Source organism: Astyanax mexicanus, chromosome 14 (genome assembly GCF_023375975.1).
Source record: "Astyanax mexicanus isolate ESR-SI-001 chromosome 14, AstMex3_surface, whole genome shotgun sequence".
Lineage (NCBI taxonomy): Eukaryota > Metazoa > Chordata > Actinopteri > Characiformes > Acestrorhamphidae > Astyanax > Astyanax mexicanus.
Window position 1 is genome coordinate 4,028,279 of NC_064421.1, and position 22,916 is coordinate 4,051,194.

The 22,916-nt window shown below is 38.9% G+C and overlaps 1 protein-coding gene across 1 annotated transcript in view; it reads left to right on the plus strand.

The window, feature by feature from the left end:
- Positions 1 to 781: 781 nt before the first annotated feature.
- gabrr2a (gamma-aminobutyric acid type A receptor subunit rho2a) overlaps positions 782 to 22,916 on the plus strand; it is a 66,905-nt gene continuing 44,770 nt past the window's right edge. Inside the window, exons 1-2 of the mRNA XM_022673288.2 lie at positions 782 to 995; positions 9,177 to 9,283. Coding sequence (XP_022529009.2) covers positions 871 to 995; positions 9,177 to 9,283 — 232 coding nt within the window. The 5' untranslated portion in view covers positions 782 to 870. The remainder of the gene's footprint in view (positions 996 to 9,176; positions 9,284 to 22,916) is intronic.

The window sequence follows — 22,916 nt, forward strand, 5'->3', positions numbered from 1 at the left end:
GTAGCGTTTGATTGATCTCCTTTGGGAAAGAACTGAATGGATGACTTCCACCACAAATACTTTACTAAAAGGACATCTGACACACACACACACACACACACACACACTGTACTTTGCCTTGCCTTGCTGCTCTACAGACCAGATGTGTCAAGTAATGTAGTACAAATTCACCTTATGTATGTTATCTATTACTTTAGTGGAGTAATTCTTTATTTTTCAGATTACTTTTTACTTCTACTTCTTTAATATATTTACATTCTACTGTTTAAAAATACATTCATTTACAATCAGCATAAATGCAGCTGAAACAGGGAACAGCCTAGGGCAAAATCCCAAATTATATTAGCAACATTAACATTTTAATATTTTAATATTATAGTTTTTAGAAAAATGTGTTTTGGAGTTAGTGCACTATAGGACTCTGTGGGCGTGGCCTAAGCTTTTGTTCTTAATGGCTTAATTTTTTCTATTTACATTACTTTTACTTTTATACTTTAAGTAGTTCTGAAACCAGTACTTTTTGAAACACTTTTGCTTAAAGAGTAAAAAGCTTAAGTTGATACTTCAGCTTCTACAGAAGTATTTTAAACACTAGTATTTAAACTTCTACCACTCCTGTATAAGTTGTAAGGTATTATGTGTCATATAGTCTGAGTGCGCGCGCCCGTGACGCGAAGACGCGGCACCAATCAGCGCGCGGCGGGGGCGTCTCGTGCTCCAGCGGCGATATTTAAACCGGTCCGCGCCGCCGCGCGCCGCTATAGCAGCAGGCAGACAGACAGTGACGGTCCAGGCGCGATGCAGGCGGCGATGCAGCGGATGGCGGGTCCGCGCGCGCTCCGCTCGGTTTGATGCTACGCGCGTGCGACGATGCGCCGTCTCGGGCTCGCGCTCCTGCTGACGGCCACGGCGATGCGGCTCGCGCCCGCGGACGGACTGAGACTCGGGAAAGCGCGAGAGAAGCGGTGGAGCGGAGAACCGGAGAAACACGGCGGGTAAGAACCGGAGACCAATCAGATTCAGCCATCAGCAGCAACATCACTGATATAACATTTAATACATGTGTGATAAAGTTATTGATTATCACCACAGGAGGTGATTAGATGAAGGTGATCAGGTGGAAATGATTAAGTGGAAATGGAGGTGGAGGAGGTGATCCGGTTAAAGAAGTGAACAGGTGGAGAAGGTGATCAGTCAGGTAGAGGATGTGATCAGGTGGAGGAGATCAGGTAGAAATTATCAAGTGGAGGAGGAGATCAGGTGGTGGAGGTGATCAGTTCAAGGAGATTAGGTAGAAGAAGTGAACAGGTGGAGGAGGGCATCTGGAGGAGTAATCAGGTGGAAAAGGTGACCAGGTTGAGGAGGTGAACAGGTGGAGGCGATGATCAGTCAGGTGAAGGAAATCAGGTGAAGGTGATTAGATTGTGGAGGTGTTGAGGAGATCAGGTGGAAATGATCAGGTAGATAAGGTGATTAAATGGAGGAGCAGATTAGGTGGAGGAAGTGAACAGGTGAAGGAGGTAATCAGGTGGAGGATGTGATCAGGTGTAGAAAGTGTACAAGAAGAGGTGATCAGTCAGGTAGAGGAGGTGATCAAATAGACTAGATCAGGTGGAGAAGGAGATCAGTCAGGTGAAGGAGCAGATTAGGTGGAGAAAGTGATCAGGGGTGGAGTAAGCGATCAGTCAGGTGGAGGAGGTGAACAGGTGGAGGAGGTGAACCAGTGGAGGAGGCGATCAGGTGGAGGAGGCGCTCAGGTGGAGGAGGCGATCAGTCAGGTGAAGGAGAAGATTAGGTGGAGAAAGTGATCAGGGGTGGAGGTGCTGTGGAGGAGGCGATCAGTCAGGTAAATGAGTTGATTAGGTGGAGGAGGCGATCAGGTGGAGGAGGCGCTCAGGTGGAGGAGGCGATTAGTCAGGTGGAGAAGTTGATTAGGTGGAGGAGGTGAACAGGTGGTAAAACTAGTTAAGCGATTGCTACACTAATAAATATAAGATATGATGAAGATCATGCACAATGCTTTGATGATGATAATGATCACACTGCTCGTGCCTATAATTTAGTGGATGATGATGATGATGATAGTGACGATAAGGATCACACTGTTCACAATGATAATGTAGTAGATACTGATGATGATGATGATGATGATGGTCACAAATATCATGAGGATGAAGATCATGCTGGTATTTAGTTGACTGATGTTTGTTAATTTAATGATGAAGACGATGCTTAAACTTCTAGTGAATTGATAATGATAATGATGATGATGATGATGATCATGTTGTTCATACCTGTAATTTAGTTGATAATGATGAAGATGATGATAATGACGAAGATGGTCAATATGAGGATCATGTTTCAGGTATTTAATTTATCAGTGTGTACCACTTTAATGATGATGATGATGATGATGATGGTCACACAAATCATGAGGATGAAGGCCATTATGGCATTTGTTGATTTATGATGATGATGATGATGATGAGGCGGAGGAGGAGGAGTGATGAAGATAAAGATCATGTAGCCAGTGATACTTTAATCGTAATGCTGTTCATAGTGTTAAATAGATGATGATGATGATGATGATGATGATGATGTTGAAGATGAAGATGTCAGGGATGAAATGATATAAGATGATAATTATGATGAGGTTTGTGTTGATTGCTATAAGAAAAAAACAATTATAGAAAACTAACATCATTATGATTGTTGTGTGAATGTGAGCTGATTGGTGATGATGAGGACGATGATGATGAGGAAGATGAAGGGTTTTAGCTGTAGGAGGTTTAAATGACTCAGTTTGGGATGATGATCCTGAGGAAGATGAAGGAGGCAGTGCTGTGATGGGTCTGAAGGTGGATAAAGAGGAGGAAGATGATGATAAAGATGAAGATGAAGATGACCTGTGACATAATGTAAGACAGTGATAAAAGTGATGATGATGAAGATGATGGTGGTGGTAGTTTTATTGTTATTTCGGTGAATGTAATGTATTTTAGCTGTAGAAGATAGAATATATGATGATGATGATGATGGTGGTGGTGTGATGATAAAGGACATTCTGAGGTATTGAGGGTGATTATGATGATGAAGGAGGTGCAACAAGTGTGCTGGATTTGGAGGTGGAGAAGGAGGAAGATGGTTGTGGGGATGATGATGAAGATATGACTGATAAAATTAATTATGATAATGATGATGATGTGATGATGGTGATTATGATGTTGTCATGAGGTCACAAGTAGTTATAGTGAGCTGTAAATGGCAGAAAAAATTATTTGGGTGATGATAATGAAGGTCATGATGATGAAACAGGTGCTTAGATAAAAATGATGATGATGATGATGATGAAGATAATGATGATGAAGATTGTGTCATGGTTGTCATAGAGTCACAAGAAAAGTGTAGTTTTTGGAGGTGGACAAGATGAATTATTTTGTGGTAATGATGATGAAGATGACACATGATTATGATAAAGATAAAGGTTATGTCAGAGTTAAGTACCACAAGGTCACAAGTATATTAACATAGTTATACTAGCCTTTAAATGGGACATATTATGCAAAAACTCACATTTTGCATTTGAATGCAGATGGATGATCACAAGCCATCAAAATAAAGCTGAAATACTTGAATGTTTGCGCCAGAAGTGGAACAAGGTCATGCAAAAGCAGTATGTAAGACTGGTGGAGAGCATGCCAAGATACCAAGAACCTCAGACAGTACACAGCAGAATTAGCCAGCAGACTTCTTCTGAGAGAGGGATCTGTACCTACTGTCTTGGTGCTGCTATTGTGCTATTGTGCTATGCCACAATTGTGACTATTTCAAAGGTTACAGGAGAATTCTTCATGTCTTTGGCAGTGAAAGATAGAAATTAATTTAATTGGAATGATAATCAGTCAATTAATCAATCAATTAATTAGCCTTTATTTTCACTAGGAAATACTTTGTGGGTAACCCTCTTTTTTAATGCAACTGAGCATTTACAACTTAAAGGAACTGCAAATATTTTTATTAAATAAAAAAATAAAATCAATTATCAAGCAGCAAAAGCATTAGAAAAACAAACAAACAATTATGATTTAATTAAGAAGAAATAAAATAATTTAGAATAAAATGAAAAAAGTGGACAGGCTAAAATAATAATTAAAATAATTAGAACAAAAAACAGAAATAAAAAATATTAGTAGACTAAAAATTTAAATAGCTGAAAATAAACAAAAATTAAGTTTGTAAAAAAGTAATTGGTAGAATAAGAAATTAAAAGGTAAAACAAATAAATAAATAAAAAAAAATAAAAAAACAAAAGGTAAAACAGGACATAAAATAAATAAAAGCAATAAATAAATAAAATAAAAACTAAAACAGGTACATGCTATTTTGTGTTAGAAACGTGGTTAGAAATTAAAAGTTTAAAATAATTTAGTGTTGTATGATTGATGATGATGATGATGATGATGATAACAGTGATGTATCTAAATGTGGATTTTCCAGGTCATCATCACTATTGGATACTGTTAAATGCTTTTCAGACCTCTATCTGTAATTGACCCCACAGTGCCTACAGTGACAACCCCCCCCCCCCCCCCCCCCCCCCCATTCAGTGCCACCCCGCCCCCGCACACCTTTATTGGCCGCTCACTTTCACCAGTGTCCTGTAATGAGGGCAGAGGCCGGGGCACAGCGGGCGTGACCCAGACGACTGACGCAGCTCCCTGCTCTCCACTCGTCAATCCCACACTGCAACCAGCACACACACACACACACACACACACTCGCCCACACACACACTCGCCCACACACACATGCACCGTACTCGCCGTGCTTCCGCCACGTGTCTCCGGCACGTTTTGTACATCTGTCAGGAGGCAGCGGTCACTCACTGCTGAGCCGACACAACATGTGGCTGCAGCCTAATGGAACTGAAAACCCCATTCAATTAAAGAGAAACATCCCAGAATAATCTCCTCAGATCAGTAGATCTACAACATCCAGATCAGGATCTGAGATTCTGAATCAGTTTCTCATTTATAGGTTTATGTTTGAGTAAAATAAGCATTGTTGTTTTATTCTATAAACTACAGACAACATTTCTCCCAAATTCCAAATAAAAATATTCTCATTTAGAGCATTTATTTGCATAAAATGAGAAATGGCTGAAATACAAAAAAAAGATGCAGAGCTTTCAGACCTCAAATAATGCAACAAAAAATACAAGTTCATATTCATAAAGTTTTAAGTTAAATCAATATTTGGTGGAATAACCTTGGTGGTTTTTAATCACAGTTTTTTTTCATGCATCTTGGCATCATGTTCTCCTCCTCCACCAGTCTTACACACTGCTTTTGGATAACTTTATGCTGCTTTACTCCTGGTGCAAAAAATCAATCAAGCAGTTCAGTTTGGTGGTTTGATGGCTTGTGATCATCCATCTTCCTCTTGATTATATTCCAGAGGTTTTCAATTTGGTAAAATCAAAGAAACTCATCATTTTTAAGTTCTCTCTTAATTTTCCAGAGCTGTATATAAATATATCTGACTGTCGGCGTCTGTCTAGGTTGTATTCAGTCAGTGGAGCACCTGTATATGTGTTTGTTTTCTGTTGCAAAGATAGCAATACACCTAAAATCTACCTGAACACACCTCATTTCCAGACCACCACACCCATCAGCGTAGATATATTCAGAAGCTCTGTTGCTATTTAAACGACGCAGGTGAAAGGCGTGAAAATAGACTGTTGGCAGGGTCTGTACCTTCAGGCTTCCAAGTCATTTTGAAGCATTTCTATTGGTCACATCATCGTAAAATGCTGAAGTAATGTAAAGCAGAAATGATACATTATTGATTATTATTCATGTGATTAAATTAATTATTAAGTGGTCCAAATATTTTTTACAGTTTGTGGGGTTTTAATTTCATTGCATTCCTAGTATGAACAAAGTCTTAATAGGCAAGGCAGTTAGTTCACTTGTTACTTATAACACTTATAACACCACCGAGCAGTTATATCCACCGCTCATACAAAACCAACCCTCCATCTGTTTTAATGGGGAGAGACCAATATACTAAATGTTACATTGCAAACTACATTAATCAACCCTTTAATCAGGCATTTAAACGTCTTTTTAAAAGGTAAATAAGAAGAGCGTTTGTTTTTCTGGGATTAAAAGCGTGAATTCAGCTGTAGCTGGAAATATCTGCACTGCTAAACTGTGCTGGATTGAGGTGCACAGCTTTCCACACGTGCTCACGTTTACAAGCACGTGCCCAACCATGTGGATGGAGGCCTTGCGTGCGGTTACCACGTATTTACTCCTGCACCCCCTCCCCCTCCTGCTTCTCAGGCAGCAGCAGCCTGTCACTCACACAGACACAGAGACAGTGCTGTGTATCTACTTCTAGTGTCAAGAAGTGTGAAAAACATTTGCAACATGACGTGTTTGATTTAATTGCCTTAAGTGACATTGAACGTCCTGCGATTTTGTAGCATTTGGATCCATAACCTTGGTGAAAAAGAAATGTACTTAATTGTACTTAAACATATTGAGAAATGTCTAAGTATGCTGTAAATATACTTACAGATTTATGTACTTACTTAAAATATAATAAAAGTACATTAATGTTATGCTTTTCATCAAATTTCTGAAAGTAAACTTCGATCATACTTTTTAAAAAGTAAAATATAGTATATTTTAAGTAAATAGACTACTATGAGTACACTTTTAGTTTAATGTAATTCAATATACTTCTAAAATACTTATTTCCAAATATACCTTTGTACATTTTTAGCAAAGTGTGTTAAAACTGCTACAACTGTTATAGTAGTTCACTTAAAGTACAATGTATCATTTAACTTTTTAGAAAGTAAATAAAATTACTATATTGGCAATTTTTAAAAAATATATATTTAGGTATTACATTAATATAACAGTTAAATGTATTTCAATGCTCTGTAATTATAATTAGGAAAATATAGGATAAATTATAGTAAATTATAGGATACAGTGTTAAATAACACATTTAAATATAAGAAATGTATATAAATATGTAATGTAAATACAAGTAAATGTGTAACATGCTAAAAATTGTAGTACAGTATATTAAAATATATTTTTATACCCAACGAAGTGTTGCCTACTAGAAGTGTGCTACTTACAAAAGACAGAAACAAAAAGCATAGTTGTACTCTAATGTAAATAGATCACATATATTTAACATCAATTCTCAGTACATTTCTAATCCTAATATACCTGGTGTATAATAGTGATACAGTTGTAATACTAAATTAAATGTATTATAATTTTACTGTAAGCATATTTAAAATATGGGGTTACATACACGAAGTAGTACGTTTAAATGTTACTTAAGTATATTTAAAATAGTTCCATTTTAGTACAGTTAAGTACACTTAGCACAATTTAAGTAAGACTTTTGTACTATTTTTATATTGTAATTAAAGTATAATAAGTACAAAAAAGTTGTTTTATTTTAGTACTCTTTAAATATACTGATTAATAATAAAGTGGCTACAAGAACACTAGTGCACTATAGCATAATAATGCTTAGTATGCTTTAATCTACTCGACTTATTCCGGCTCCTGCACTTGCGCAGATCTCCATATTAAGTGGAGGCTTCTCCACTAACACGCTGATTCAATAATGTCTCTGTTGCTATGCTCCTTTTGGTGGGAAATTGAACATCGTGTACCTTTAGAAACCTATGGACCTGTCGGATCTTGGTGTACTTTTGAGGTGTGTTTACTCTGCAGTAACTCCGGGGATGAACCGTACCCTGTCCTGCTGTTCTGACAGTGCTCTGTAGTGCTGTGCTGTAGTGTATAAGCTGTGGTAAACTGTGCTAAGCTCTGCTCAGAGCCGCTGCACTCCTGATATGACGCATCCACATACATGCATAATGCATGAGCATGATAATTGCCAACCCTAATTGCAGCTTGGGGTCTTTACAGAGCTCTGCAGTACCACCAGCCTCACACACGACCGGGAACAACCTCAGCATCCATATATACATATATATATATATATATATATATACAAATGAAGAGAGCACTTCAGTTTCTGAATCAGTTTCTCTGATTTTGCTATTTATAGGTTTATATTGGAGTAAAATGAACATTGTTGTTTTATTCTATAAATTACAGACAACATTCCTCCCAAATTCACATATTCAAAATATTGTCATTTAGAGCATTTATTTGCAGAAAATGAGAAATGGCTGAAATAACAAAAAAAAATGTTTTCAGAGCTTTCAGTCCTCACATAATGCAAACAAAGAAAACAAGTTCATATTTATAGTTTTAAGTTTTAAGAGTTTAGAAATCAATATTTGGTGGAATAACCCTGGTGGTTTTTAATCACAGTTTTTATGCATCTTGGCATCATGTTCTCCTCCACCAGTCTTACACACTGCTTTTGGATAACTATGCCTTTACTCCTGGAGCAAAAATGTTTGATAGATTGTGATCATCCATCTTCCTCATAATTTGGTAAAATCAAAGAAACTCGTCATTTTTTCATTTTTTCAAGTAGAATATTATTGAAAAGTTAAAATGTGAAACATTTTATTATATTATATAGATGTATTAAACACAGAGTGATCTATTTTAAGCGTTTATTTCTTTTATTGTTGATGATTATGTCTTACAGCCAATGAATAAACCCAAAAATCAGTGTCTCAGAAAATAAGAATATTATATAATAAGACCAATTGGTACTTTTTGTCGCAGTGTGGGCAGTGTGCCAAGTCCTGCTGGAAAATGAAATCTGCGTCTCCATAAAAGTTGTCAGTAGCAGAGGGAAGCTGTAAGATATGAAGTGCTGTAAGATTTTGTGGGAAAACAAAACTGCACTGACTTTAGACTTGATAATAAAACACAGTGGATCAACACCAGCAGATGGCAGACATGTCTCTCCAAACCAGCACTGATTATCACTACATTTTGAATGTTAATTTACACTTTTTAATCTAACAGGACTTCTCTAAATTGTACAGATAAAAACTGGAAAAAAAAATTCACCAGCAAAGTTTCAGGCAAATACTATTTTGTCATTTTGTATTATGATAAAAAAAAAGACTCCCCTTTTTGTGCAGATTTTTAACAGTGTATTTTGTTGAGCTGCTGTGGTTCTGATTTCTGAATGTCCTGTTGTTGCAGGACTCTGACGAAGAAGCCTCCTGATGTGACGAAGTCGAGGAAGCTGAAGACTGATCATCTGCTGAAGGTGGATGATCATGACTTTACTATGAGGCCAGCTTTCGGAGGTGAGGTCATTAACTACTTACTCTAAATTTCAATAATTTAAAGTTAGTGGTCAGAACCAGTGGGTTGTTTGGTCGATACCTGCATTCGTCAAGCTGCCACTGGTGGCAACCTCTGCTCATAGTCATCAGTGTGGAGTCGGTCCCCCTTTGCATCTACACTATATTGACATGAGTATTGGGACTCCCATACTTTACACCTATAGAAGCACTGAAATTAATAGGTGCATTATTTGACACTAGTAAGGAACAGGGGTGTCGCCATGTTTTCCTTTGAATTCACCAGGTCTCACCACTGTAAAGCTAAACTAAACAAAACAGTAATTCTTAAAAATATATATATTTTAAAGTTAAACGAGTGCTGGATGTTAATCTACACAGATTTCTCTCCTGAAAACTGTTTTCATCCCACATAGCTTGTTTTAGCATGGTAAATGTTCAGACTACAGTATACACTATACAATATACTTGCTTCTGAACAGCAAAAGAGCTAGCGCTTAGTGCGGTTAGCAAGTAATGCTAATGCTGCTCCAGCACTGCTAGCCTGGTTAAGGAGCAGGCTACAGTCAGATTATATTCACCTTTGAACGGCAAAAGAGCTAGTGGTTAGCATGGCTAGTGGCTAATGCTAATACTGCTACAGTCTCAGTGCTGAAGAACTAAACTGAAACTCCTGTATAACTCTGTACTTCAGTAGAGTGACTTTACTGCTCCTTAATACCTGACTGGTAGATGATAAGGAGCTCTGACGATTTTAGGGAAAATTAAAGGATTTTAAGTGCATGTTATAGTGCGAAAAATTTGGTACCTTTGTGTGACAGTGAAAATATATAATATATAGACAAATATATGTACAGTGTTAAAAGCTGTAATTGTGTTAAATGTACAATGTTTATTATATTGTTAATATATCTGTATGATATGTTCAGTAACGTTGGGTTATATGTGGACGCTGGACTGAGCTATATACTGCAGCTCTGGAGGATAAACAAACACTTACAATAATCACATTTCTCTTCTTTACGTTTGTTACTTCCGCTTCACTGGAACTGCTGAGATTACCCATCATGCTTTTGAGGATTAAAGCTCCTTGCCTGCATGTGTGTGTGTGTTAAACTGTGCTGAACTGAGTTTAAGCCGTGTGTAACATGTGACATGCCCAAAGCATCACACAGCATGTAATCGTAGATTTAAAGCGAGGAGGAAGCGTTTGTTTTAAGCTATACTGAGGAGGGAGCATTTAGTGTGTGTATATTAGTGTATGGTGAGTCTTTGTGATGCATCAAGAGCCACGGTATCCAGAGTAATGTCAGCATACCACCAAGAAGGACCAACCACATCCAACAGGATTAACTGTGGACGCTGTAAGAGGAAGCTGTCTGAAAGGGATGTTCGGGTGCTAACCCGGATTGTATCCAAAAACATAAAACCACGGCTGATCAAATCACGCAGAATTCAATGTGCACCTCAACTCTCCTGTTTCCACCAGAACTGTCCGTCACCACAATCAATTATTGTGCTCTAAAACCAGGTGTTTCAGTTTCATTGTCCAACCCTTGTCAATCTAAAAAAAGAAGAATTTCAAGAAGTTTCAGGAAGTATGCTCAAGTGCAGTCATCATAAAAGCCCATCAAAAACATTACAATTAAAATGATGAAACTGGCTCTCATCAGGACCGCCACAGGAAAGGAAGAGCAAAAGTTTCCTCTGTTGTACAGGATAAGTTCATCAGAGTTACCAGCCTCAAAAACCACAAGTTAACAGCACTTTTAAGTTACTAAATGATTCCTTATGTGTTCCTTTATAGTCTGGATCACTTTTCACTTCTCAATTGTAGAATGAGAAGATGTGCTACAGATCAAGCATTACATAAAAACATGGACATTTAGAAAGTTTAGACATTTAGAGTTTAGAAATAAGAAATAAGTTAATAAAGTTTTGCTTGATCTGTTTAAATGTGTATATATAGAGACGTGTGGGATGCTATTGGATGGACTATCATTTATTGTTCCTGGTGATCTTTATCTTCTTTCTGAATAGCACTGCAGTCTGATGAGTAATTCTGGGTGTGAGTAAATATAGTAGTAGTGATATTAATGGTGATTGTTATGCAGTGTAGAGAGGAGCATATGGTTAAGTGGGTGTAAAGTGCAAAAGTTCAGCGTGGAAAAATAATGATGTGCACAAGAAAGTAACAAAAAATGATATAATTATGGTTGCCAGATGTCCTCCGCATTACTCATCCCACAGTTTCTGAGCTATCGACCGTTTTCCAACTGTAGTTTATTCAGTGTAATTATGTGATTTAAGCTTTCTGATTGTACACAGAATTTTACACAATTTATAATACACAGAATATACTCGTTCCACCAAACCATTAACAAGGGGTATCAAAGCAACCACATGTTAACACCTGTGCAACTGCCTGTGCAACACCTCAGACACCACAGCAACCACCTAGGTCCACCTAGCTTGATTTAGGGTGTGTCAGTGTGTCTTGTTGTTTGAACTCAAATGATTTAAGTCTGTTTTACATAAAATTGGATATTTCTAATCAATACTCAGCTATTTAGAGTTAGTTGAACTGAATTTGTGGGCACATATACTGTACTATTCAAACTGAGATCTTTGAGATATTTGAACCAACTTATAATAATAACTGAGTTTAGTCTGTTTTGTCATTAACAGCTTCTTTTCCATTGGCTTCTGTCACAATCTATTTGCATACTGGGTGTGTCCAACAGTTTCTGACTAACACTCACCATCAGTTGTAATAACTTGATGTTTTAATTTATGCCAATTCAAAGTTTTCATTTTAACTCAAAATTTGAGCAAACCGGCTGCCTCATAAAAGTACAGTAAACTCAACTTATCTGGTCTTACAGTATAACAAAGATAAAGTTAAATCAGCTTCCCCTTTAGTTGTAATAACTCAATGTTCTAAATTATGCTAACTCAAGTTTTCATCACCCATTACTTTTTTACGGCAACCAGTTTCCACAATTTGTTTTAAGTAAATTCAACTTATCCGGTCTTACAGTGTATCGTAACAACAGAAAAAGTACACCTTGCACAGCTCAACGCGAAACTAATTCTCATACTAATCGTGGGCGTGGTTAATTATGGGCATAACAGGAAATAAACCAATCAGTGTGTCACTTGCCTCACATTCCCTTTAATTCAATTCAATTCAATTCAATTTTATTTATATAGCGCTTTTTACAACAAAGGTTGTCACAAAGCCGCTTTACAGGAAAAACAGGTCCACGCCTCTTATGAGCAGCACCACAGAGATACCAATTTTATGGTGACACAGTGGCAAGGAAAAACTCCCTTTAAGAGGAAGAAACCTTGGAAGGAACCAAGACTCAGTCCGAGGAACCCATCCTACTCGGGTCGACCCGCTCAGTACAAACAAACAACAAACAAATAACAGAACAAAAACAGTACAGAGAATTAATGTGAACTATGGCTAATATAACAGGTACTAATTTATGAATATAAGAATGTGATGGGCACAAACTATAGAGCTATGGCTAATACAGAAACAGATAAGCAAAAGTCATGGGCACAATGTTTGTTCCTGTCCCATGACTTTTGTCATAGGATGGTTATACAAGGTTTTTGAGAGTTTTTTTTTTTTGACAGTGACCAAATATATATAAATCAAAGGTTGTGTAGATTGTGTTGTCATTTGAACAATTCCATATATAATTGGATGTAGCGGCTCAGTGGTTTAATACCTGGTGCTAATTGAGATGTTGAAATATTTTTTTAATTGGGCGCCAGTTATTAAATTAATTTAATTAGATTAATTAATTAATTAATTAATCAAATTAATTAATAACACAAGACATCTCAGGGTGTGGTTTCTACAGGTAACAGAAATTTTCATAACCAAGTTATCCAGAAAAACACACTGAAATGACAGGTTTTGTAAAATAAAAGTATTTATTAAATCACACAGATATGAGTAAATAATTCATTAAAAAGTCATAATGTAGCCATTATATATCAAATCATAGTGTAGAATAATAAATGAGAAATAAAAGAACAAACACGTTATAATGCTGACATGAAAGGAATAGAGATTAATAGAACTATTAAGTGAATATTTCTAAATAAGGATCTAAATGTAATGAGGTCAAACTAATCAAATGAGAACACTAAAATAAGTAGATAAGTAAGATATTTTACGGCCTACAAAGATCATCCCTTTCGCCAAATAACTAAAAATTAATCTATACTAAGAAGAGAGTTAAGAACAATAACCAAACTAGACTTGACCAACCAAAACACCAATTACTGAGAGAAATACCCAAACTGCCTTACTCTGAGACGTCTACAAAGGGGGGTCCCCATCGGTTCGGTCCGCTGTTTAAACCTCTTGTTCGGCTGACATCCTGCACCCCTAGAAGGTCCGGTGTGGACCCATCCGCAGGGTAAAGATGGTGCTCGTGTGGGCCAGCGGCGCACCTGGACGACACCCGCTTCTAGTCTCTGCACAGGGAAGGCCTTCCCTGGAGCTGGATCGGCTGGCGTACTCTCTCGGTGATCCGTCGGTTGGTCTAGTTGGTTTACTGAACTATATTAACTATCTTGGCAAGCAGGAGAACTCCGTAGATCATAAAATAGCCTAGTTATTTAACCTAGGATAGCTAATATTAATATACTTGAAGATTAAATGCACTAGTCTAAGAAAACTAACTTAAGATGACTACACTAACAGTCTATCCTTTTTCCATCTCAACTACATCTTCTTCTCCTCTCCTCAACTCCAAACTGAACTGAACTGCAAACTCCTCCAACTGAACTGAACTAAAACTGTGTCTGCCCAGTTTACTATTAGTCTCTGTGGCCTGTTTGGCCCCTGAGCTATGATTGGCCCTGTGGCCCAAATGTCTGTGTTTTGATTGGTCTAGGAGCAATTTCAAACTTTGGTGGGGATTCACAAAGGGCCATAAACCCCCCCCCTCCTCACATGGTCAACATGCTTCAGCATTTTTCTAATAGATCAAACCAAAAGAAAACTCAATTAAACAGTGGATCAAAATACCTTTTTCAGCATATCAGTTTGTGAGGATAAATTCAGGAAACAAACAATCTTACAATTGAATCACAATAAATGTAATATATATATATTTTGCCCACAAACAGTTTTGTAATACTCAAGATAATCTTAGGAATACAATGATGGATGGTACTCTGTCAGAAAGAGATCAAGAGTCATGTTATTATTTAAACCCAATTAAATCACTTAAAAGATAATACATGGTTAAACCACTGATAACCAAATAAAGCTAAATTATCAAATGCTAGTTAAACCTTGTTGATTCAGACTTGAATGTGTAGGAGAATTTAATCAGGACACATCCAAACACATATACCATATACCAGACACATATACCATTATCTAGTAAACATTCTATAAAACACCTTTTTTATATAGTCAATATATATGTATTTTAAGCAAAATCTTCTCAGTGAGAAATTCCTCTCCCTTTGCTGAATGCTTAGATAAGCGGCTGGCATCGGAATTTACGACGGTGGGGGAGGTTGGTGAACAGAGAGCAGAGAGTCTCACTTACAAACGGTCAATGGAATTTCCAAGCTTAGAACATTTCTCTTAATTTCATTAATCTTATTTCTAAGTGATTGCAGAAGTAACTAGGCACAAACCCCTAAATTGGTACAACATTTGGTGAATTAACAATTTCCAAGGCATTAATTAAGTTTTGACACTCTCTTAAGTCCGCAGTCCCGTCCTAGTGATGCAAATGTTGCAAATGTGTTGCAAATGTTCCAAATGTTTACATTAACTCCGAGGTTTATGACTTGGAGGAATGTAAACAGAATTTTACCCTAAACTCGCATTTAGGGCTCTCGGGCGAGGCTGAGTGAAGAAATAGTCAGTAAATGTCATTTTGAAATTTAAGGTTGTTTGAAAAAAAGATTACTCCAAGGTTTTTTTTAGAGTGTTCTGGGGGTTGAAGTTCCTTATAGACCATAAAGTGGGGGTAGTGTGTGTTTGTGTCCAAGCAATGAAGAAATCCTCTGGTTAATCCACTACATTCCCCCCCCATCGATCGATGGGCCACTGGACGTTGGGTCATCGGTCGATGTCAACGTGGATTTCTGTAGACAGAGCATGTTAGGGTACATCTTTCATGCAATTGGTGTCTTGTTGGTCATGCTTTCTTAAGACAATCTACTTACAAGGTCGCTGACAGAGTTTTTGGTCTAATGGATATACAATTTCTCTTTTGAGGTATCTATCAGTTTTTTTTTTTTTTTTTTGTTGTAGCTATTGGCTTTTGGTTCTGAATAAAATAGTTAATTTAATGTGATAGTGTGGCAACAAGCATATGAAAGGGTCACAAATAGTTTGCTAGCTATTTGTTCCTTTATAACTTTATCAAGACAACCTACCCATAAGGTATGCTTCAATAATTAGCCACTACTTAGTCAACAATTGAGAACAATATAGCGGAGCAAACGTAGTCAGAAGGGAAACAAAATATGTTTTGGGCACCTGAAGAGAAGAGGAAAAAAAAAATTGGCACCCCCCCTTCTCCATGTATTTATTATACTGCTATGCTAATGGTTTGAAATGGTGATTCAAACACTAGGTTTAACAAAATATCCAATTTGTTGTGAGTTATGCTACTTGGATAGGTGAGTTCCAGACAGTGAATGTGTGGTACTTTCTCAATTTAACAATTGCGTCAGGTCAGAATATGGTGGACAATGAACACTCAGTGTGTCTAAGTATTTGGCCCAGTATTATGATTTAACCTAGGGCATTATCGGTCCCGACTTGTCCCATGGGGCTTTTGCATAGTTTAATTGGGTTACAGTGAACTTGTTTGAGAATCGGTTTAATAAAACACTGACGATGCGGGATTTGGTTCCAGATGCGAGGCAGTTTGTCTGCCCCTGCATGAGGACCAAACCAATGAGACCTGAGCTCGCGAATTGTTTTGCCAGTGCTGTGCTGGGACCTCACCAGTAGCTTGTCAGCAGTGTAGCACAATGGTTGGTATCCAAGCGTGCTTTTTCCCAGTTTTGGGTGTTTCCGCAGTTCACCGCTAGAACGGTGAGATATACCAACACCTGAGAAAGTGTGGTTCAGCAAAAAGTTGTGGCCTGAGCCATTTCAATAGGGTCTGGGGGACGTCCCCCCCATCTGGCAAATGCACCTGCCACAGTGATGAGATGTTTGTTCCTTCGGACAAATTTCATGAGTCTTTCGACCCAATCCATTTGTGGAATTGGCCATATACCACACAGATCTTCTGAAGATTGGGGATGAAAACACACTAGCCTTTTTCCAACAAGTGGCAGATATGTCAATTGTGGGAATGCTCGGTGTGTTTTCCCCATCATTTTGTGGTCCACCCATGGGTGATCGAGGGCCTGGGCTAGGCTCTCCCCCCCATGGCGCTGAGGCACCACGAATGAAGATGAAGCGTGTGTATCTGGGGCATAAACAAACAGGCCCTTGAGCATCCTGAAAGACGCACAGTAAGTGGCAAGTGGATCAAGGTGAAATGCCAGTGTTCTGAAAGAAGTGTTGTCACATGCACCAATTGTCATGTCAACTTTCCATTTGATTTGAGCATTCCGAAAAGCACATCCATCTGTGTAGATGGCGGGAATGTTTTTACCTTCATAAGAATCCAAGGGACTGTGTTTGTCTGGAACCACTGGTGCAGGAACAAGAAGAGAACAATCCTTTTGGTGCACGAACAGAGGATCACAGTTAGTCCGTGGCAAGGAACCTGCAGGTGTTCTGTGAACAGCTGACTTGTCAGCCCATGGAACAAAGATTTCACCGTTGACCGTTGTGTTAAGAGTGAATGACTTTCCAGCTTTTGGGTTGTACTCATCTACAGCCGTAGAGGGAGTCAATGCCCATGAACAGGTGTTTTGTTTTAGAATCATGGTAGGGGATTCTGAGGATGGTGGTTTCAGAACCCTGACAGTGAGCTTCTCATTGATTCCCGTGGAATTTGAAGGTTCAATGAGCTTGTGTGGCTCAATGTTGCTAGCAACATGATAGCATTGAACTCTATCCTGTGCCTTAGGACAGGGCAGGGGTTCGCAAACCTGTGCCCAGATTCTACGATGCTGAAAGTCAATTAATGGTTTGACCCGGTCAAGGAGGTCTTTGCCAAAGAGCAATGGGACGTTCTCCAATGGAGAAATGTGAATTGGATGGGTGAGGCTCATTGGACCGATGGCAACGTGCACCAGGGCTGCAGAATGCAGAGTGATACCAGTGTGCGAATATGGTTGAAGGTGAAGAGCACACTTTTTCAGAGGTATCTCTTTGTTGTTTCGGTGGGCTGTCGCCCTCACCTGGTCAAAAAGTGAATTTGACATTAAAGAAATGTCTGACCCAGTGTCCAAAAGAGCTTCATACCCGAACACATTTTCCAGCCAGGTGGCTAGGTAGAATTTTGGTGTTGAACCTTTCTCGGTTAAGAAACCCAAGAATTGTTTAGGTGGTGGATCCTCCAGGCTGAGGGAAGAAGCTTCCTCAGTGTGGTTGTTTTCAGCGTCTGGCTGTACAACCAAGGCTGCATTGGGGTGGATGGATTTCGCACCCCCCCAAGCAGGTTGATCTGGAGCATGGACAATTGGCAAGAATTCAGATTCAGCATTGTCCTGCTTGCATATTTCATTACGAAATTGTCTGAGCAGACTGCCGTCTTTAGTGCTCAGGTTAGTTGGATATCTCTCATGCTTGTGCCCTTTAGGTGGACACCAACGTTTGTGGTGCTTTGGGCTCTTTCTCCTGAGCGGAGATTGAAGTTTGCTGGAGCTCTGTGCTCGAGCATGGTGCTGTGAGTGTTTGCCATTCCAACTGCGTTTTATCCTACCTTTCCTTCGATAGGAGGGCTTTTGGTCACTTTGCTTGGCCCAATGTAGGGACGAGCGACGCCAAGAGTGGAACACTCTCTGGTTCTTGTGGTTTAACTGGGTCTTAGGTGGCATTGGAGCCTTGTGTGCCCCTTTTTGCTTGACGTGGGAGGACTGCTCATTAATTATCAGGACGTCATTTGACTCTGATTTTTTATTAATGTTTTGTTGGAACTTAGCAAATCCTCTGAGAGCCAAATCACGCAGCTGCCGGCTTGTTAGCGTACGAGGGCAGGCTGCGACTCCAAAAGAGTGACTGGTGGAGGGATGGAGGTTTCTCACGAACAATGTTTTGAAAACTTCCTCTTCCTCCATTCCAGGCTCATTTCTATAGCCGAAATAAGCTAGCCTGAGGCGGTGATAGTACTGTAGGGGTGTTTCCTGGCGGCTCTGCTTAATTGCAAGAGCTGCAGCAAGGCCGGTTTGAACAAGGTGGTTGGAGAACTCATTCTCCAAAGCCTTGCAAAGAGCAGGATAATCTCTCTTAACCTGGGGTGGTTGGCGCTCAATGAAACGTCCAACTTCCCGACTAGAGGACACCTTAATGAGGTAGATTTTATCATCTACCATGGCCTTGGGGAAACGGCGTAAGAAGAAGTCAATGTCGCGAAGATACTGGTGGACATCATTAGAACCGTCCGGTTCTGGTTCAAAGCGTGGGATGTTACGCGCAATTTTGTCCAAATCTCTATCAGAGGGTGCTTGAGGTTGCACAGAGGTCCCATGTGGCTGGGAACGCTGAGTGAACCTTGGTTCTACTGGCGCTTCAGCACCTTTAAGGGAGACTAGAGGGAATGTATTTGTGGATGGTTGTTGCTTAGGATCCGGAACCCCAGGGGTTCCTGATTTACCAGCTGGATTGATGGGGGAGTCTCCCTCCATCATCAGCTCAAATGTTAACTCTGTTTGGTCTCGAGTTAATTTGACTGCATTGTTAGCATGTGCTAATTCAGTTTGTAGCTCAACCTGTCTTGCAATAGCATGTTTTAGTTTTTCCTGTGACTGAGCTGCAAGTTGGGTAGCTATGTTGGCTTCCTTTTGAAGCAGCTGCACTTCGGTTTTGAGGTCTCTTTGGTTCATTTCAGACTGTACAGTTTTGTTCTCTAGGTCTGCAACTCTATCATTTAAAGTCACAATCTCTGCTTGGAGATTTTGAATGGTTTTGGAGGAAGCAGCAAGTTGATCCTGTGACAACAGCAGTTGTTTCCACAGTATTAGGGAAATCGGATCCACTTGTTGCTTGCCCTCAAGGATTTTAGATACACACTCATTGAGGCTTTTGGCAATTAGTGCATGGAGACCCCCACTGTCCATTTGTTGGACTGGGATGGTAAGTCCTGGGGGTAGACCAGCTGTAAGCTCTAAAAGAGCTTTTTCGGTGGCACACATTTTGATTTACGTAAAGCCCGTGGAATCAAACAATTTTGATGACAAACAAGTTTATTTTATGTTCGAGTCAATTAGCATTGTGCCTTTCCTAAGAAGAAAATCTGTAAAAGTGGGCGACCTAAGGTTACAATTAGTAGATTAATTTTAAAAGAATAGTTAGATTTGTTGTCAGTGATGCTAGTGAACAGTTTAATAACTGTAGGGCACTATACACAATGTCTAAATCTAAATATGGGTATAGTTATTAACTATGTACAGGATGGGAGAATTTAACTATGTATTAAGCACAGGTGTGCTGGGTATATGGTTGAGTAACTGATAACTGGATAGGTTTTTTTTTTTTTTTTTTTTTTTTTTTTTTTTTTTTTTTAATGGTTAATTAATTAATTAATTTCAATCAGTTATTAATAATTGATCTTAATCGATCAATAATTAAGCTTAATTTATTTGAAGATGGTTGAATTAAATTGAAAATAATTAATTAACAAAAATTTAATTAACTTTACTTAATCAAATTGATTAAAATGACCAGTTAATTATTTTATGTTGTGATTAGTTACTCAATGGAGATAGCTATTTAGCTTGGTTCAATGTAACATAAAGAGTAATGTTTGAGAGAGCAGACCTGAAACTTAAATTTAACTATTTAATATTAACCGATTAAATGAATGCAGTTATTTGTTTACTTATTTACAAACCATTTAACCCCACCACAATGCAAATTCCCTTTATTAACTTAACAAAAAGTTTGTTTGAAATTGGCACCCTCTGGCGACAGAAACTCTAAATGCACTCTACAGGATGATAGCAATTACACAAGTACAACACCAGGTGGCGACACAGCTATATGGCTAAGTGGCTCCCTCTGGTGGTCAAACAAATGAAATGCACCTTTCTGCACTGTATGCAGTTAACCAAATCAAACACCAGATGGCGATGTGGCAGTGTACCCCCCCTAGTGGTGAGGGGTAGTAAAACACCCTTTGAGTTTGAGTGTAAATAGTCAGGCTGTCCACCAGATGGTGGCAGAGGCCGACTGGTGGGAGTGGTCACGCCCACTGATGATGCCACGTTAAGGACCGCCCCTTGGGTCTGGGACCTGGTCAGCAGATTTGACTGACTCAGTCGACTGTGAATAGCAGAGGAGAAGGACTCGGCTGTCCTAAAGTTTAACACAGCAGCAACACACTTCACAAGATGAGCAAAGAGGATTTACATCCTGGCGTGGTTAGTTTAATCACGCACACAATAGACTTCCTGCCACTCAGGGTGGTGTTACGTAAAAGTTAGCTACTCTTTTACGCACGTGGAAGTGTCCAGTACTGCAGGATTTTACGGATTTCGCGCAAAAACCGGCAGTTTTAACTGGAGCGCGGAGTCAATGAGCCGGAAATTCGCGACTCAAAGCTGCGCGAAGGCCTTATCAGATCAACACTGGCAAAATATGTCTATTTTACCGGAAACAGTTCGAACTTTATGTAAGTACACACGTATATACACGTATATACACCCGGGTTTAAGGTTGCCCACACACGGCGGTGTGTCAACCAAGCTTATTTTACAAATAAGCGTAATGTTTTCAAGAGCGCTCGCATACCACACACATAACTGTACACGTTATACAGACAAACAGGGGACCGTGCGCGCGACGCGCACACACAGCGGGGGACTGGCCAGTCCTGAATTGTAAACAAAAACACGTGTAGAACATGTGCGTGTGTTTCTAACACGCTGGGTTTATGCAGTTAACTCCAACTAGGCCAGCTAGCCAGCAGCTAACGCATTTAATAATAACAACAAAATACACTTTATTCTGCAACTTACAGCGCTATTTTCTGGAACTGGTTATGAAATGTGTATATATTCTGGTCTCGCGGCGGAGAACCAATAAGAATATAATCCTGCCCCACGTTGGCGAGCCAATTATGTAGCGGCTCAGTGGTTTAATACCTGGTGCTAATTGAGATGTTGAAATATTTTTTTAATTGGGCGCCAGTTATTAAATTAATTTAATTAGATTAATTAATTAATTAATTAATCAAATTAATTAATAACACAAGACATCTCAGGGTGTGGTTTCTACAGGTAACAGAAATTTTCATAACCAAGTTATCCAGAAAAACACACTGAAATGACAGGTTTTGTAAAATAAAAGTATTTATTAAATCACACAGATATGAGTAAATAATTCATTAAAAAGTCATAATGTAGCCATTATATATCAAATCATAGTGTAGAATAATAAATGAGAAATAAAAGAACAAACACGTTATAATGCTGACATGAAAGGAATAGAGATTAATAGAACTATTAAGTGAATATTTCTAAATAAGGATCTAAATGTAATGAGGTCAAACTAATCAAATGAGAACACTAAAATAAGTAGATAAGTAAGATATTTTACGGCCTACAAAGATCATCCCTTTCGCCAAATAACTAAAAATTAATCTATACTAAGAAGAGAGTTAAGAACAATAACCAAACTAGACTTGACCAACCAAAACACCAATTACTGAGAGAAATACCCAAACTGCCTTACTCTGAGACGTCTACAAAGGGGGGTCCCCATCGGTTCGGTCCGCTGTTTAAACCTCTTGTTCGGCTGACATCCTGCACCCCTAGAAGGTCCGGTGTGGACCCATCCGCAGGGTAAAGATGGTGCTCGTGTGGGCCAGCGGCGCACCTGGACGACACCCGCTTCTAGTCTCTGCACAGGGAAGGCCTTCCCTGGAGCTGGATCGGCTGGCGTACTCTCTCGGTGATCCGTCGGTTGGTCTAGTTGGTTTACTGAACTATATTAACTATCTTGGCAAGCAGGAGAACTCCGTAGATCATAAAATAGCCTAGTTATTTAACCTAGGATAGCTAATATTAATATACTTGAAGATTAAATGCACTAGTCTAAGAAAACTAACTTAAGATGACTACACTAACAGTCTATCCTTTTTCCATCTCAACTACATCTTCTTCTCCTCTCCTCAACTCCAAACTGAACTGAACTGCAAACTCCTCCAACTGAACTGAACTAAAACTGTGTCTGCCCAGTTTACTATTAGTCTCTGTGGCCTGTTTGGCCCCTGAGCTATGATTGGCCCTGTGGCCCAAATGTCTGTGTTTTGATTGGTCTAGGAGCAATTTCAAACTTTGGTGGGGATTCACAAAGGGCCATAAACCCCCCCCCTCCTCACATGGTCAACATGCTTCAGCATTTTTCTAATAGATCAAACCAAAAGAAAACTCAATTAAACAGTGGATCAAAATACCTTTTTCAGCATATCAGTTTGTGAGGATAAATTCAGGAAACAAACAATCTTACAATTGA